General features: G+C 39.6%; 1 protein-coding gene across 1 annotated transcript; it reads left to right on the top strand.

Annotated features, from left to right (window-relative positions):
• The first annotated feature begins 3,528 nt into the window (after positions 1 to 3,528).
• On the top strand, positions 3,529 to 18,002 carry LOC102216530 (neuritin). The gene is made up of 3 exons (XM_005811703.2): positions 3,529 to 3,870; positions 10,513 to 10,660; positions 14,477 to 18,002. Exons 1-3 carry the CDS (start codon positions 3,816 to 3,818, stop codon positions 14,694 to 14,696), a joined length of 423 nt encoding a protein of 140 aa, XP_005811760.1. The 5' UTR covers positions 3,529 to 3,815; the 3' UTR covers positions 14,697 to 18,002.
• The last annotated feature ends 636 nt before the right edge of the window (positions 18,003 to 18,638 follow it).

The raw sequence follows: 18,638 nt of genomic DNA, 5'->3' as shown, positions 1-18,638 counted from the left end.
TGTGAACAAGATTCCTAATGAACCTGTTAAAGTTTATAAATGTTTACTTCGGAAAAAACAGAAAAGATTTGCGTTTTAAAGGCTCCTGCATATACATTTCCTCACCAGCAGAGGGCGGTGTTGGCTGGTAAAACAAACTGAATCCGTCATAAAACTCAATAAAAATAACTTTTTATCTTATTAGTTTAGTTTTTAGTGAATCAGGAGAAGAATTGATCATATCAGACAGAAGAGGATAAAAAACGGTTCAAGATTTAAATAAAAACAGGAAAAATAACTGGAGGCAGAAGTTCCTGCAGTTCCTGTTGTCCACCAGCAGAGGTCACTGATGTCCCCAGTAGCCACACGTGGGGCAGGAGGTGAGAGAGTCTGTCCAGCTGTGTGCCGGCTTCTGATTGGACAGATGGTCCAACGGTAAAAGTCTGGAGACAAGGTCAAGCAGAGACATCACACCTGGTGGGCTGCGTGGCCGTGCGGCGTTTGGACCCACGCAGATCCACGCAGACACCAAAACAGATAAAAAATGATTTATTTTAAGTTTCTGTGAGAAGGATGTATCTGAGAGAGGCTCTCTCTGTGTGTGTGTGTGAGTGTGTGTGGGGGGGTGTTGGTGTGGGTGTGTGTGTGGGGGGGGTGTTGGTGTTGGTGTGTGTGTTTGTGTGTGTTTGTGTGTGTGTGTGTGTGTGTGTTGGTGTGTGTGTGTGTGTGTTCTCCTGCTGCAGCGCCGCATCACCTCAGGAAAATATGTGCGTTAATATGCAGCAGAGCTCCGGATTGTTTCAGATTCTGCTGACGTCAGCAGGAGGAGGAGAGACCCCCTCGTTGTGTGTGTGACTCAAACACACACACACACACACACACACACACACACACACACACACACACACACACACACACACACACACACACACACACACACACACACACTCGTCTCCCTGAGTGGGTGTGAGTGAGAGATCCTCGGTCATTCATTATTTCCAGTTTTTCTCTAATCTCCGGTTTGTTTCGCTTCACATCCGGTTTAAATTTAATCCAATGAACTGAAATGAGGGGAAAAGATCTTCAGGGTCTGAATGGAAACTTTATTCCAGATCCAAACAGCTTCGGTACATTACAGACTGACAGACTGACAGACTGACAGACTTTCCTGCTTGGAGGAAAACGTAAAGAAAGCGTGTAGTACCACCAGCTGCCAGTGGGGGCGCTGTTTCATAAGATGAGCTCGGATCGTTTTTAAGGTTTGAATAAAAACCTGTTTACTTCACTGATTAATAAATGTCATATTTCCATCTGTCCTTCCAGGAATTTAAATTTAATTTCTCTGTTTTTACACTTTATTACTATTAATTTTATTAATTTCATGTCACGTTTCACATCCAGCCGCCTGGGCCGGCCCAACGTTGTTTGGGGCCTGGAGCAGAATGTGACAGGGGCCCCTGTTAATTAAGATCATCAGTATCTCAGTACAGATGATCTCAGCTAAATAAACAATAATTGTTTGTTATTTGCTGAGACGTTTTTATGAACAAAACCAGATTAAAATCCTCAGATTTTGTCTATTTTAACACAACAATAAAAAATCTTAAGATTATTCTTTGGATTTTCACAAAGTAAACTTTTAAATATTAAAAATGTTATTTTTTTAAATGTATCTTTGTTGAAACATTGAATAAAATGTAACCGTCTCAGAATAAATCAAATTTTAAAATGTTTCTTTTGTGTTTTCTCAGTTTATTATTTTTTAATTAAATCCTTTTTGCAAAACAATTTAATGCAACTAATAACTGTGAAGTTATGAGTTATGGGCCTAAATAATGTTTCAAACTATTATTGATAAATGATTATTATGTACAAACATGTTTATTGAAATGATAAAATTAATCCTACTGCTGCCAATTTACACATTTTAGTTCATTTTATTAAATGGATTTATGGTTCCATTTTATTAAAGTTCAATTCAATAGTTCCTAGAACATTAATAACAATAATTTGATTTATAAAAACTGAATCATAAATTAGTCTGAAACCTAAAATCTGGTTTGAATCTCTGCAACAGTTTCATGTGTCAAACTGGAGGCCCGGGGGCCAAAACTGGCCCATAAAATGGTTTTATGTGGCCACATTAACAAAACTCCAAGTGATTAAATATTATTCTGTCAGTCAAATTAAATCTGTTTTATTTACATAAAGGGACAAATTATAATGTAGAAAGTTGTTAAATATTATTTCATTTTTATTTCAGAGAAATCTGCAACAGTTAATAATAAATAGTTTTATAAATACATTTTAGAACATCATGATGTTCCCAAAACACAAATTAGTTTTTCTAAGTTTGTGCTCCTCTTTTTTATGTCTATAAAAAAATTTAATTTCTCCAGGAAAAAATTACAAACAGAATTTTTCTTCATTGAAATGGAGGGAAGTGCAGCAGCCTTGTTTCAGCCAGCTGACTGGCAGTGCTGTGTGACTCTGCATCTCATCAGAAGGATTTTAAACCAGAGAAAAAGCAAAAACCATCAGATGTGAAGGTGAAACATTTAAACCAGGCGGGTCCAGAGTGGGTTCTGGAGTCCAGAGTGGGTTCTGGAGTCCAGAGTGGGTTCTGGAGTCCAGAGTGGGTTCTGGAGGCCCGGCATCCTGCATGTTCTAGTTCCTCCCTGGTTTAACAACCTTTCAGCAGGTAAAAGTTCTTCTAATGATCATCATTGGATCCAGGTGAGTTAAACCAGGGAGACACTAGAACATGCAGGATGCCGGGCCTCCAGAACCCACTCTGGCCTCCAGAACCCACTTTGGCCTCCAGAACCCACTCTGGCCTCCAGAACCCACTCTGGACCCGCCTGGTTCAAACCTCCAGCAGCCGTCGGTCCGAAGCTCAGGGAGAAAAAATTAATGAACTGGAAAAATTTAGATTCAGGAAAAAACATCAGAAAATGAGAAAACTGGAAAAATATCCAGCAGGAAGAAACCAGAACCAGAACATTAACCAGAACCAGAACCAGAACCAGAACATTAACCAGAACCAAATGAAAACGTTCGGGGAGTTTCTGAAGAGTCCAAACTGAAGACACTGAAGTAAGACACTGTGTTCTGCTGGGCCCACCAGAACCAGAACCAGAACCAGAAATGAAACAATGTTCTGATCTCATGAATGCAGGAAACTAAAACTTTTGGGTCTGAAACGTTTTTTCTCTTTTTTTAAATGAAAAACATAAAAATCAGTGAAAATTAAAATATTTAAATCATTTTAATTCTAAAAGCAAAAATCTGATTTATTATTTAAATCAACGTTTAAGTTTTTTATAATGTTTGTCATAAATTAACACATTTTGTTATTTTAGTTTGTGATTCATCTGTTTATTTCAGTCAGAACATTTTAGTCATCAAGTCCTGAAAATAAACCAAAGGAAGGAAACGATCCTAAAATATGAGGATGATGATGATGATGATGATGGAGGGATGGATGGAGGGATGGATGGAGGGATGGATGGATGGAGGGATGGATGGAGGGATGGAGGGAGGAGCTTTCTCTCTGTCTTTTCTTTTCTCACTCGGGACGCGTAAAGCGGAGTGCGAGCTGGAGCGGATCGGAGCGGATCGGCACCAACCCGCAGAGTTCTGCAGAGGAGGGACGATCCAGCGGGAGGAAGAGGAGGAAGAGGAGGAAGAGGAGCGGCCGGCCAGCAGCGGGGCTCCGCCGCGGTGGATTTTCTGTTTGCGCCTGTTTGTGTTTTGTGCGGGGAATGTGCGGCTCCTCCTCTGCGGCTCTCCAACTTTGTGACTCTGAGCTCTGATGCGGAGACGCGGCGCGGAGGATGGGAGAAAGCTGGAGCTCCAGGTTCCTCACCGTCCTGCTGGCTCTTCACGTCGGTGAGCGGAAACTTTCCGTTTCTTCTCTGTTGAATCTTTTCTCTTTAAAATCGGTTCCGGTCCCATTTTTGCTCGTTTCTCCCGCGCGCTCAGGAAACTCTTTGGTTTCTGGTTCGGTTTCGCTCCAGACCTGATTTCAGTTTTTATCTTAAAATGAAATATTGGCGATTAGTTTCCTCCAGTTTGGCTCCAGCCGGGATTCACTTCACATTTAGACTGCGTGCGTGCGTGTGTGTGTGTGTGTGTGTGTGTGTGTGTGTGTCTGTGTGTGTGTGTGTGTTAACAAGGGGGATGCCCCCCTCCACCCTCCTCCTCCTCCTCTTTACTCCGTCCTTCCTCCTCCTCCTCCTCCTCGGTTCGTCCCAGGCTGTTTTGCTGCGGAATTTCTCCTAAAAACCTTAAAAATGTGAAAATTAAAATCTGCTTCGATCTTGATTGAATTATTATTTTATTTTTAAAAACTGATCGAAGATGCATTTCAGTTCGTTCGATGACGCGGTGGTAAATAACAGGTAGAATCCAGATATTAGACGGTGGATTCCAGGGTTTAGTCGGTGTCCCGCCGCAGTGCGACTGTCCGGAAAAAAAGATGATTTTGAATCGAAATTTAAATCTACAGAAAAACATCAAACAGAAATAAAACATGTAAATTTATCTCCGTAATTTCCCTCAGTGCGCGCGCACAAACGTTGGTGCACGCGCCCTGCTCGTGCACGGTTTCACACCTTCTTCAGTTTGTAATAATAATAACAACAATAATAATAATATTAATAACAATAATACCATCATCTGGCTGCTCCGTGCTGAGCGGGCCGTGCCGGGCCTGCCGGCTCGGTTCGGCTGCAGAACCGAACCGGGTCCCCGGAGGCTGCGGCTGACCGCCTCAGACCTCCGAACCGAACCTGGTTCTGTTTCTGTTGCGTAACGGCGCCGTGGAGGAGGCTGTGCGCGCGCCCGTGAGCCCGTGCGTGACTGTGGAAGAGAAAAACTGAATTATTCAGTCCGAACGAATCCGTGTCCTTTGTTCAGATTCAGGAGGAAAAGAATCAGGACTCAGTTGAACCCGTCCGGACCGTTTGATGGGTTGATGGCGGTGAAGCTGCGGGAGGATTTGCGGGAGGATTTGCGGAATCTGTGCAAAGGGATCGAATAAAATCGACCGGCTGGCCTGAATTTAACAAGCCCGTTAGAATCAGCTTTGATCGGGACTGATCCGGTTCTCTGAGTCCGGATCCCCGCAGCGTGGTTCGGTTCCGATTCGGCTGCAGCACGAACCTTTAAAAATACATGAAAACGGATGAAAATCCAGTTTTAGATCGAAAACTTGTTAAAAACCTGAAACTGTATGATGATTTAAAGATTTAATGAGTTTAAAGATAAAAAGAAAAAATTCAAATAGAAAATAAAATTTAATTTAAGCAAAATTATTGTCAAAATAAAACAAATATCTGGATGTTTATCATGCAGGAAAAATATGGCTGTTAATGGTGGGTGTGTCCGCGGTGTAACATGCTGCTTCACGAGGTGTGTGTGTGTGTGTGTGTGTGTGTGTGTGTGTGTGTGTGTGTGTGTGTGTGTGTGTGTGTGTGTGTGAATGAGTGCTCCATGGGAGGCGTGAACGAAAATAAAATCAAAACGAATAAATAAAACCTGTGCGCGTCCCCGCGCTGCGCGGGACCGTCCTGGTTTCACTGGACGGAAATAAAAACTGGGAATGTTGGAAAAATTCCCAGTTTGTTTCTGGAAGCAGGAGAGAGAGAGAGAGAGAGAGAGAGAGAGAGAGAGAGAGAGAGAGAGAGAGAGAGAGAGAGAGAGAGAGAGAGAGAAGAAAAATTATCAGATTAATGAAATATTAGATTTATTTTCTTACAGATTCATTAAACATTAAAGTCATAAATTTATCTTCATTATTATTAAGCAGATAAAACACGGAGGGGAACCTGATGATGATGATGATGATGATGTCATGCCTCCAACACTTTCACTCATTCATCCACTTTCATGTCTAAGAAAATGACGTCACAGGCAGAAAACACGAGAAAAATATTTAAAAATCGGATTTATTTATGATTTAAACATTTATATAAATTATGTTTATTATAAAACTATTTGAGCTAAATGATAATTTTTAAAACTAAAATTAAACTCCTTTAAAAAATCATTTCTTCACCCAAAATTCACATTTATTAATTTATTAATGGTTTTATTTTGGTTTTAATTATTAGCAGAAAATTATTTAGCATTGATTTAGATTTTTCTACATTTTTCTTTTAACTCTTCTAAAATGAAAAACAGAAATAAAAATAAAAAATAATCATATTTTCAAACAGATCAAAAATTTTCTATTTAATTTGATTCATTTCACTGTAAAAAATTAATAATCTGAGCCTCATTTTAACGAGCTGCACTAAAAACATTTTAGTAAAACTAATTCATTAAAGTCAGAGAATTTCATTTGGTCATAAAAACATAAACCTGTCACTAATATCGTTACAAATATTAATTATTAATCATTAAAATTATTCATTTAGAGATTAAAATAATTTTTCTAAAAAGAAAAGTTTAATTAGATTTAAACGTTGAGGTCCTGAAATGTTTCATTTGTAGAAAGAAAAACTAATAAAAAGATTCACAGCAGATTTTAGATTCATTAATAATTCAATAAGTGAAAATTGTATCTAAATAAAAAATGAGCTGCACTGAATTTTTCCTAAACTAAAAGTTTTAAAGCATAAAACTTTAGAAAACATTTTGAAAAATTAATCAAGAAATTTTTAAAACTTGAACCAAACGAACAAATTAAATTACAAAATATGAAAAACATTAAAGAGGCAAATAAACACTAAAAAAATTAAATCTTTGGCATCAAAATTAGCCAAAATGTTTTAATAATTCAACATAATAACTGAAAATATAATTTAGAAACAGAAAAAGAAGAGAAAATATGAAAAATGAGTCGTAACGTTTCATAAAGCTGCGTTTCCATTAAAATATGTAAATAAGTTCAATATTCATATTGATCAGATCCTCCATCAGCTGATCAGTTTCCTTCTTTCTAACTGAAACTTTTTCTGAAGCGTCTCAAACACAAAACGTTCGTTTAAAACGTCACTTCCTGTTAAAAACCTTCCAAAATAAAATGAAATAACACTTGATGGATTTGGATCAGTTTTATTTTTCACATCAGACAGAAAAAAATCAAATCTGCTGAGAAGATTTAAAAGTTTTAAAACATTTTTCTGGTTTATTTTTGTAATTTCCAGTTAGCAACCAGTTAGCAACCAGTTAGCTTCTTAGCCCAAATATTTATGTATTTCCTGTGAAATGTGGCTCAAAACTTTTCACAGAAACTTTGCAGATTTTTAATATATTAAATCTGTAAAGCATTTTAATAAAAATGTGACTAGAGACGTGATTGTTAGCAAAGCAGCCAATCCAGGAGCTCCATTCCGTTTCCTGGGCTCTGATTGGCTGCAGCTCCAAGAGCAGATGCTAGCTCGTCTGCTAGCGCTAACACGGTTTCCGCTGTGTGTGTTGAAGCTCATGAAGGTAAGTTTAATGTTTTAATGATCAAAATAAGCAGAAATAATAATCAGAATCAGGTTTTAACTATCCACATAGCGCCACCTGCTGGCAGTTCAGACCAGGACAGGTAGAGCAGCTCTGTATCTTTAAAATAAACTACAAATTAAACCGTTTAGAATGTTCTAGCTTTTATTTTGAAAGCACTTCCTGTTGCTGTTTAGAAGCCCTGGCGTTCCTCAGGGAGCCTCCTGAGAGTCTCTGAAGTTTTCCTGATGCTTCAGGTCCAACATTTAAATCTGCTGCATGCAGGACGCCCCCCCCCTCCCTGACCTCTGACCTCTGCTAACAGCCGCGTCTCGTCCGACACGTCATGCCGTGTTGGTTCATCATCTGACGGAGCGGAACCGGACCGCAGCCGGTTCTTATCCAAACCAATCAATCAGGACGATCCTGAGCTTAACGAACCACGAGCTCACTGGGCGGAGTGTGTGTGTGTGTGTGTGTGTGTGTGTGTCTCTGTGTGTGTGTCTCTGTGTGTGTGTGTGTCTCTGTGTGTGTGTGTGTGTGTGTGTGTCTCTGTGTGTGTGTGTGTCTCTGTGTGTGTGTGTGTCTCTGTGTGTGTGTCTCTGTGTGTGTGTGTGTGTCTCTGTGTGTGTGTCTCTGTGTGTGTGTGTGTGTCTCTGTGTGTGTGTGTGTCTCTGTGAATGAGGGAGGCGGCCGACTCGCCTGATTAAAACCTTTCACCAGTCGGGACCTGAACGTCCAGCTGAGCTGCTGAATGTCTCAACATGACCGAGTCGGTTCTGACCCAGAGAGCCGGTTAAAGGCCCGACCGGGTCAGAACCCAATGAGACGCTCCGGGTCAGAACCCAGTAAAATGTTCCAGTTACTGTCAGAAAATGTCCAGTCAGAACATGGAATAAAGTGTTTTAAGTAGACACAGAAAACTCTCATCCATCCATCCATCCATCCATCCATCCATCCATCCATCCATCCATCCATCCATCCATCCATCCATCCATCCATCATCCATCCATCCATCCTGCTAACAGCAGATCTAATTTTCAGTTTGGTGCTTTAAAAACATTAAAGTTTGAAGTTTAAACATTCATTTAAGCTTCTCTGTTTCTGCTAACTGAAAACGTTTTTTCCCGCCGATGTTCTTTAAATTCAAATTGCTAATAGCAAAGCTAACTTTAGCGCTTCAGCTAACTTCAAAAATGTTTAGCGCACTTAGCTTAAAGCCAAAAGCGCTAACTGACTGAACTGTTTTAAAATCTTTCAGTCGAATTAAATTTTTGTGTTAAAGTTTTGAATTCTTCATGTATATTAATATTAATATTCATTTTCATATTTATGTAAATAAACTTTATTGAGACAGTGGAAAGTAAACAACAAACGACTGAAAGAGAGAGAAAAATGGAAACACAAGCAGGATATGAATTTAACATAAACATGCAAAACTTTACATATATGAATAATTTTGAGCTAGCTTGTTAGCTAGCTATGCTAGTTAAGGAGCTTCTGTTGTCCATTTCTGTCAAACTTCCTGTTTGTGATTATTGTGGTAGAAATATTTCATATTTTCTGCTGTTATCAGATTTTCATCTCCGACTCTGAGCCAGTTTTTATTTTCCTCTTAAATTCACTTCAATGGTCAAAGTTTCTCTTTTCATCAAATATTAAACAGAATAATTGGAGCTTAAAAACGTGTAAAGATGGACGTTAAATATTCATGTTGCAGGATTTGGTTCTGATATGAAGCATGAAAAGCTGTGAAGATGTTTTTAGGATTTTATTTGATCCAGTCCCAACAAAACAAACCAGGATTATTCTGCAGGTTGTCGGTTTGATTCCCAGGTTTTACTTTTGTTGCCAAATATTTACAAAATAAAAGCGTTAATATCAAAGAGACATAATGATGATTAAATAAACATATCTGACTGACCGAACTCAACAGAGGTCCATCCGGTCGGCGCTGGTAACGTCCCAGTGAGTGCAGCTGGTTCTGGTTCTGGAAGGTCCGTTCAGAACCAGAGAACTCCACAGCGAAACGTTTCGGCCTTTAAGAGAAACAAAAGAGAAGAGAAAATATTTACTTTACAGCAAGAAAATGACCTGAAGCTACGTGGCCTAGTCAAAGCCCAGGACAGTTCACTACCTGCTGGAGGAGTTCAGCAGGAAGAACTGAGGGAACTGATCCGGGTGTGAAAACTTTCTACAGGTTCTGTCGACGTTTCCTCATCTTCCTGCTCTTTTACTTTACCAACATCTTTCTGACTGGTTTCAATGGTTTTAATGGTTTCAATGGTTTTAATGGTTTCAATGGTTTCAATGGTTTTAATGGTTTCAATGGTTTCAATGGTTTCAATGGTTTCAATGGTTTTAATGGTTTCAATGGTTTTAATGGTTTCAATGGTTTCAATGGTTTCAATGGTTTTAATGGTTTTTCTCTCTGTGATGATGTCACCGTTTTTATTCTCTGAAGGAAATTCCTCTTTTTACAGGTGAAAACTGAAAACCTCCGAGTTCAAACACAGTTATTATATCTGATGTGATTAAAAGTCAATGAATGTTTTCAACCTTTGACCTTTGACCTAAAACAGAAAAATGACTCAATAGGTCGATTCTTCAGCGATCAATAAAATCTGTTATGTTAAATTACATGAATTTATTCCTAATCAAAGTGAGACGTCGTGTTTAACCGCGTTTCTCTCTCAGTTCCTGTCGCAGACGGTGTTTTAAACCGTTTGGTGTTCAGACGGTGTTTTAAACCGTTTGGTGTTCAGACGGTGTTTTAAACCGTTTGGTGTTCAGACGGTGTGCTGTGGTGGCGCAGGGGGTTAGCACGCCCCACATTTGGAGGCCTCAGACCCGTGGACGTCGCGGGTTCGACTTCCGACGACCTTTGCCGCATGTCCTCCTTCAAAAATGGCGCCGGCTCAGCTGGCTGCCTGCAGACGCAGCTCCTGTCGTGTGTGTGTTAATCTGTGTATAAAAAATTCTTGCTGTAACTGCAAAATAATTTCCCTGCTGGGATGAATAAAGTAATTCTTCTTCTTCTTTTAAAGCTCTTGGTGTTGCAGACGGTGTTTTAAACCGTTTGGTCTCTCTCAGTTCCTGTGTTGCAGACGGTGCTGGTCGGTGCTGGCGAATGCGACTCGGTGTTTAAAGGTTTCTCAAACTGCCTGATTCGGTTGGGGGACGAAATGGCCAACTACCCCCAGGACCTGGACGACAGAGAGAGCCTGAACAAGATCTGCACGTAAGTTCAAGTCAAACACAGGAGAGCAACGGATCGTCTCCTGACACGTTACAGAACCAAAAATACTTTTCACATTTAAAGAATCTTTAAATGAAAGAGGATTTATTAGATAATTTTGGAACATTTTAAAAGTTGACTCAGGATTTCACCTCCAGTCAGATGGAAACAAAACTGGACTCGGTTCAGATCCACTTCCTGTTTGGAGGAATTATTGATGGTTTCATTAAACTGTTTGACACTGAAGTGAAAAGATAAAAAGCAGAAACACCTTAAAGCTGCTGCTGCTTCATTTACACCTTAAATCTTTGATCTAAAGATTTCAGAGTTTAAACTCATTTAAATCAGATTCTGACGTCACAATAAAGCAAACAGATTATTTCTATAGTTATTAGTGAGAGACGCTTCAGATGAAACAATATGAGCAACAGAACCTGCAGGCCTGGGGGGGGTGACCCCCCCTCACCCAGAGTGGGGGGGCAGGGGAGGCACCAGATGGCAAACTGCCCCCACCACCATCCTGCCCCCCCACAGACAAACACATGATTTTTTAATGCAGTGACGGCTCCATCACAGAGCTGCTGAGGCGTGGCAGGAGGAGGGAGAGTGTGTGTGTGGGGGGTGTTAATACGCCTCCTCACACACACACCGACACACACACACCGACACACACACACCAACACACACACACCGACACACACGCGTTAATTGCTCTGAGATGTATCTTGGACACAACTCGGGTCAGCAGGTCGACATCAATAAGAGCAGATTGGAAGATTGGATTAGATACGCTGTGTGTGTGTGTGTGTGTGTGTGTGTGTGTGTGTCAGCACGCGTCGCTCAGCTGGCTGGTGTCGCATTTACATGAACTGCGCGGCGGAAAGCGATGAAGAGGAGATGATTAAAAAGGAGGAAGACAAAGAAAAGCAGCAGAAAATATGAAGGAAAATAAATAGGAGGCAGAAAATGAGGCCAAAGAGTAAAAATATATTTAGATGGGAAATAGTGCGGCTGATGGCTGATATGAATAAAACATGAAACCAAGAGAGTGAAGCCTGAAAGACAGAGGAGAACTGAAAACACAGAAACTCAGTTTTATCTCCAGCTTGTTGTTCGACTCAGGATTTAATCCACATGTGGAAACTACGGTGGCCGACAGGTGCAAATGTGCAGCAAAAGAGAAAACATGCAAACAAAAAAGAAGACACCCCCGAATGAAATGCAGCAAACAAAAAGTGTTGAAAACGGAAGTGCTCCAGACCACTAGGGGGAGTCAAAGAAAATAGTATTCATTTCTATGGGACCAGATGCAAGATTCTTCTTCTTCTTCTTCTTGGTATTTATTGGCGGTTGGCAACAAACTTACAGTAGCATTACCGCCACTTACCAGTATGGAGTGTGGTTCGAGATGGTCTATAAACTTTCACTTTCTACCTTTTCCCTCCATTAACTCCTGATTAAACATACCCCCACACATACACACCTGCTTATATTATCCAACTTGCTTATAGCTTTATATACCCCTCTTTGATATTCTTTACACATTCACACCCAACTTGCTCTACTCATATCCTATGAAATAGCTTTGTTTTTTTAAGATACCGAATAATTATTTGAATATGTCTACTCCCGAAATCTCTCCTCAAAAATTCTATTAAATTAAACCTTTCTTTAATACCTACACACTCTCTCAGCATGCATCTTCTCTCTTCTTCATACTTACAACACTCTAAAATAACATGCTCTATTGTTTCAGACTTCTCACAATAATCACACTTTCCAGATGCAAGATTCAGAGAGATACCTTTACTTTCTTTCAAATTTCTTTCTCTGAATCTTGCATCTGGTCCCATAGAAATGAATACTATTTTCTTTGACTCCCCTAGTGGTCTGGAGCACTTCCGTTTTCAACACTTTTTGTTTGCTGCATTTCATTCGGGGGTGTTTGCGTCTCTCTTTTTATTTGCTGCATTTCATTCGGGGGTGTCTTCTTTTTTGTTTGCATGTTTTCTCTTTTGCTGCGCATTTGCACCTGTCGGCCACCGTAGGAAACTGATGGGATTTAAATCACCTGGATTACAAGCAGGTGGAACGTCTTGACCGGCCACCAGGGGGCGACAGTACCGGAGCGTCAGGCAGTTACCGGAGCGTCCGACAGTCAACCGCCTCATTATGTAGCTTTAATGGAGTCGCCTGGTTGACAGAACCATGTTATCATGTTGGGCCTATAGGGGGCGCTGTGGAGTAACACCAAGCGACTGAGCAGCTCTCTGCGATCTCACCAACACTTTCTCGGTTCTGACTCAGATTATAACGTTAATCTGAGTTTAACAGACATAAAAAACTGAAAACCAGAAAATCAGCTTCTTACCAAGAGAGTTTAAGATGATTTTCACCAAAGTTACTGAGTTTGTTGCACAAACAGAATCAATTTCTCATAAAAAAAAGTAAAAGCCTCAGTCATCAGCGTAGAATAAATCAGTCCAGGTTTTCATCCGTAACGCTGCAGTTTTCCAACACTGAAGTTATTTTTTCACTCAAAATCTCATCGCAGGACAGAATAATCCAGAATATGGAACCAGAATAATCCAGAATATGGAACCAGAATAATCCAGAATATGGAACCAGAATAATCCAGAATACGGAACCAGAATAATCCAGTTCTGAGGTTTGTATGTGTTTTTATTTTTCACCTCCAACAGGAAGTCGATGTGGACGATGTTCTGTCGCCATCGTTTCTCCCTCGTCGGCCATGTTTGTTTACTCCGAACTCACGTTTGGGAAGATTTCCGTCTGAATGATGAGTGAAATGTTATAACATAGATATACATGTTATATCATACATATAACATGTATATCTATGATGTAACATAGATATACATGTTTGTTATAACGATTTTATCGTTAAAACTGACTGAGGATTTTAAAACGAGGCTTCAGGGAGGAAACGTTACAGGAAACACAGAACTGAACTTTAGCAACAAAAACAAGCCGAGAAACGATTCTTCCTGTTTTGTAAGAATAATTATAAAAGTTCACCAAACCAGAAATGGTGCTGTAATCTGACCAGTAAGGAGCTACTGGTGTGAGGCTCTGACCAGTCTCCAGTGTTTGGTTTAGTTTTTCTATCTGAAATGTTTAAATGAAAGCGTTTAACGTGGCGGCGCTGATCCAGTCAGACGGGAATCATCAAGGCTTCAGGATCAGGATCTCATTAAAGGCCGAGTTCAAACAGATTAGAGCTGAATTATTCATGTTTATGTTCACAGATTAAATATTCTCAGCTGCCAGCGTGAACTAGTTCACTCATCAATATTTCATTAGCTGAAGGTTCCTAAAATATTTTAAATGTTGGAGACGAGGTCGTCGTGTCGACTCAGTTTCTGTTTGAAGGCCATAAAGTTTCACCAATAAACTGCTTTTATTAAAGATTATGCAGTAAAAACTAAAGAAATTCAATCTGAGGAGGAATTAAATTGATTTTAATCATATTGAACCAGATGAAGCCGTTATTCTAGAGTCTGTAGTTTATTGTTGAGTCTTCTCAGTGAATAAAATGTTTTATGATTGTAATATTTTAATGTTCCTCTTACATTTATGACACTTTAAAAATACAGCAGCTCTCTGCTGATCCAACGTCTCTGATGCGTTTCTGAAGGGAAACTCTGGAGTTTTGTTTTTACTCCATTAACTCCATGAAGTCCAGAAGGTTTTTCATTGCCAGGTTGTTTATCGGCCACCAGCCTTGGTTCTGAGTCCGGTTCCTCCCACTCCGGTCGGAAGCCTGCGGTGCTAATCGTTTCTGTCTTCTCTCGCCAGTTACTGGGATAACTTCCATTCCTGTGCCACGACGGCGCTGGCCGACTGCCAGGAGGGGGCGACGGACCTCTGGGAGAAACTGAAAAAGGAATCCCGCAACCTGAATTTCCGTGGGAGTTTGTTTGAACTGTGTGGCGGCGGAAACGGCGCGCCCAGATCCGGGGGCCTCGGCTTGCTGCTGACCGCCCTGCCCACCATACTGACTTGGCTGGCGTTTTAACAGGAAGGAGAAGAAAACAAAGTTAAAGAAATAAAACACAAGAAAATACGTCCAACTGATAAAAAATAATTAAGAAACAGTGACAGCTACTCCTCCATCCTGAAAAACACGACGTCCAGGACTGAGTTTGCATTCATCAGAAGAAAACAGCAGAATTGGATTTTTGCAGCGCTACGGCAGCCCGGTTGGCCCTGAGGGAGAGCTCGTCCAATCACACGCCACCTCACCCAGAGGTCAATAACATGAAATATTCAACACGCCATTGACCTGAAATGAAGACAATGATGAAATTTTGATGGATATTCGCCAACTTACAATTGTGGAATTACATAGTATTAAAGTCAGCCATGCATTATTGATGTTGAGTCGGCCGGGCCTCGCCGGCGCCGACACGCCGGCAGGACGGAGAGCAGGGTTGCCATTTAGCCTGAGGTACTAATTCATGTGTAACGCAAGACCAAGTGAAACTCCACAGAATCAATAAGACAAACCGAGACATCGAGCCCATCCAGAACCGAGGCATCGAGCCCATCCAGAACCGAGGCATCGAGCCCATCCAGAACCGAGACATCGAGCCCATCCAGAACCGAGGCATCGAGCCCATCCAGAACCGAGACATCGAGCCGACCCAGAACCGAGGCATTGAGCCCATCCAGAACCGAGGCATCGAGCCCATCCAGAACCGAGGCATCGAGCCCATCCAGAACCGAGGCATCGAGCCCATCCAGAACCGAGGCATCGAGCCGACCCAGAGCCTCGGTTCCTACGGACTGCTTCTCATTTTAACGGCAGCAGGTTGACTGAACACGGCAGCAGAGACGGGATGTTAGCGAAATGTTTGCTGTGCTAGCGGTTACCGTGCAGAGGCCGCGGTCACACCAGCTAGCAGAACGGGTCACGGCTACATAATTACAGGCAGCAGTGGTGACAATATTCACCTTTGACCTGAGCAGCATTCTATTATCAGAAAAACACTTTCCTGAATTTATATTAAAATCAACATGTTGCATTTGGTGAAAGCACGTTATGATGCCGGTCCAGTGAAACTCGTTCTGCGGGTTCTGGTGTGACCTCGGTCGCTTGGCGTAAGTTTACTTTTAAAGAAATAACAGATCAGCTAAGAAAGTCTTAGCATTTCAGGAAATGGGCATAAAACATTAAAATAATCATTTTTACATCATTTATGATGAGAAAACTGAAGGTAAAGTTCATTTTGTACAAGATCAACTCAGCTAGCCAGAGCTAAATGTGGCTAAAGTTTGTCCAGAGTAAGTCATGGTTAGCTTGAGTAGCATTTGTTTTATTAAACTTTAATGTCAGACAGGAGCTACGTTGCAGTTTATCAACAATCTGACATTAAAGCAGATTCAGAGAAAACATTTTGAGACAAATGTGCTAGCATCTGAACCTGATGCTGTCATTTTATCATGCAAGTTTGATTCACAATTTAGCTAACGTTAGCTTAAATATTAAATCACAAAGTAAACCTAAGAGCGCCAGGTTAGCTAAGGTTTTAGATAATCAGTTAAAACGGCTCATTAGTTTACCGAACTGATGAGTCCAGAGGAACAGCTAGCTTATGTTAGGCTAGCAACAATTAGCAGCTAAGTCAGGTAGCATACATTCAGAGAACAATAGGGGATTATAGTTCAATCAGATAATATATCAACCAAATTATAGTCAGGTTAGCTACCTTCTGGTTAAATAAACAACAGCTATGTGTTTTAGGGTTTGCTAACAGCTAGTTAGCAGCTAAATCAGGTGTATTTTGATTAGCTAAGAATATCAGACTACCTACATCCAGATGATTCAGATTAAAGATTTGTCTAGATTAGGCTGGATTAAAGAACATTCTGAACTAAACTGGAACATTTGGTCATGTTAACCTAAAGTTAAAATAACACGGGTCGCTTAAAACTTGACCAAACGGATAAATTAAACTTTTAGGTTTTGTGAAGTTAGCTAACAGCAGCTACAAGCTAAATCTATGTTACCAGGTTGGATTAAAACCTAATAAGGCTAATTATAATATCAATCTATAATACACAATAGATTTATATTTACGTTAGCCACAGAGACTCCTGCTAATAACTAGCCTGTTAGCGAACTTGTGTACATTAACATTTAACTTGTCTACTTTATTAATATTTATTGTCCCTTTTAAATGAATAAACATTAAATATTTATAATATTTTGGAAACCAAACTGTGAAATTGGGTCAAGGTAACTGAAAGTTTGGATTAGCATGAAATTGTATTGTAGCCTGTAAGCTAACAGTTTGTTAGCATTAAATCCGATATGAAACGATATGGAGAGATCAGGTTTAAATTGACATCTTAGCTAATTCATGTTGCGTTGCCTGTCATTTGTACTAGTAAATAAATCAAATACTTAAATTATTTAAGTTATTAAATAAGCTAGCTAACATTTTGATTTTGTATTAACTGCATTTATGGGAGAGTTACATCAGATTAATTAGCATTTGATCATTTTAACATTGTTTTTTACCCTTGGCTTCAGTTTTTTTGCAGTTTCAGCAAAAAGCAATAAGATCAATTTCCCAACTCAATAAAAATTAAACTTTGGGAAACTTGAGGCTTCCATGTTTAGACGTTGTGCTCATTTCCTGAAATCCCATCAGATCCAAACTGAACAGAAACCTGATGAACGTGGAGGTTTGGGATTATTTGGTTTATTTTCTGTCTGTTGAAACATCAGGAGCAGCAATACGAGGAGGAGAGACGTTATGGCCAGCGTAGCTGAAAATATGAATAATAAATAAACCGTGGCTGGAGAGAGATATGACTGTTGCATTTTAGCTTCATCCCGTTTTCATCCAGTGATTTTAGTAGATTATCAGCGGTGACATATTTTAGGTCTGTGTTAGAATAAAGAGGAAAGTCCCAACAGTAAAGTAGCATCATGAAATACAGACATTATAAATATTAGGAGTTTATTTCTGACAGAAACATTTTCACTGCCTTCTAACTAAACAATGTGAACTTCGGTTAGTTTGTTTGTTTGTTGCTTGGCTGGTTTGTCTCTTTGTTTGTTTATGAGGAAGTTACATAAAAAAAAGTTTAAAAAGATTGATTTCTATCAAAATCATCTATGAAGAGAAAATATACAGTACATGAATATATGAAAAGGATTTTTGAGAAAAACTGAGTGAAAAAAGTTTTATTATTAGAGATAGTTTATCCCAAACAGCAGATTGATTATTTACAGATTATATAGACCTAAAGAAAGATCAAATAAACAACTGAAGAAATGAAATGATGAAGAATAAAAGTCATAATGTTTGAAAAAAAAAACCTGTGTGTGATTTTAATTTGGACTGGAGACAAAAAAACTGATTTAATATTAATGAGGGGAAAAGAAAAGAGAAAAGATTAAAGAGAAAAGAGAAAATAGTTCCCAGAGGAGCTGAGGCTCATATGGACTGAGGAGGAGGAGGAGAAGGAGGAGGAAGAGGAAGAGGAAGAGGAAGAGGAAGAGGAGGAGGAGGAGGAGGAGGAAGAAGAGGAGGAGGAGGACAAAACTCAGACGTCATTTATTGTGATTTATGGTTATTATTATTATTATTATTATTATTATTATTATTATTATTATTATTAAGACTAAAAACTAAATTATTAAGAAATCTCTAAAATGTTAAAGTTGAAAACCAGTGAGAAAGAGATTTTAAAAGATCTTTTTATTAAAATTGTAATAACTCTAAAAATAAAATCCTCTTCATTTTTTACAGTGTTTTAGTTATTTATAACAGGAAAATAGAAAAACTGTCGACTCAAAGACAAACAGATTATATGGAAATTATTCCTTTTATAAAAAATGACTGAAACAAACCCAGGAAATTAATTTTTAAATGAATCTCAAAGTTTTTAAAAAATCAGAAACAGAGAAGAAACCAGGTCAAGATGGCGGCGCCCTCCAAACAGG

Source organism: Xiphophorus maculatus, unplaced genomic scaffold (assembly GCF_002775205.1).
Source record: "Xiphophorus maculatus strain JP 163 A unplaced genomic scaffold, X_maculatus-5.0-male Unplaced_Scaffold_BN000183F, whole genome shotgun sequence".
Lineage (NCBI taxonomy): Eukaryota > Metazoa > Chordata > Actinopteri > Cyprinodontiformes > Poeciliidae > Xiphophorus > Xiphophorus maculatus.
Note: the sequence above shows the minus strand (reverse complement) of the source record. Positions and strands in the feature narration are given on the sequence as shown.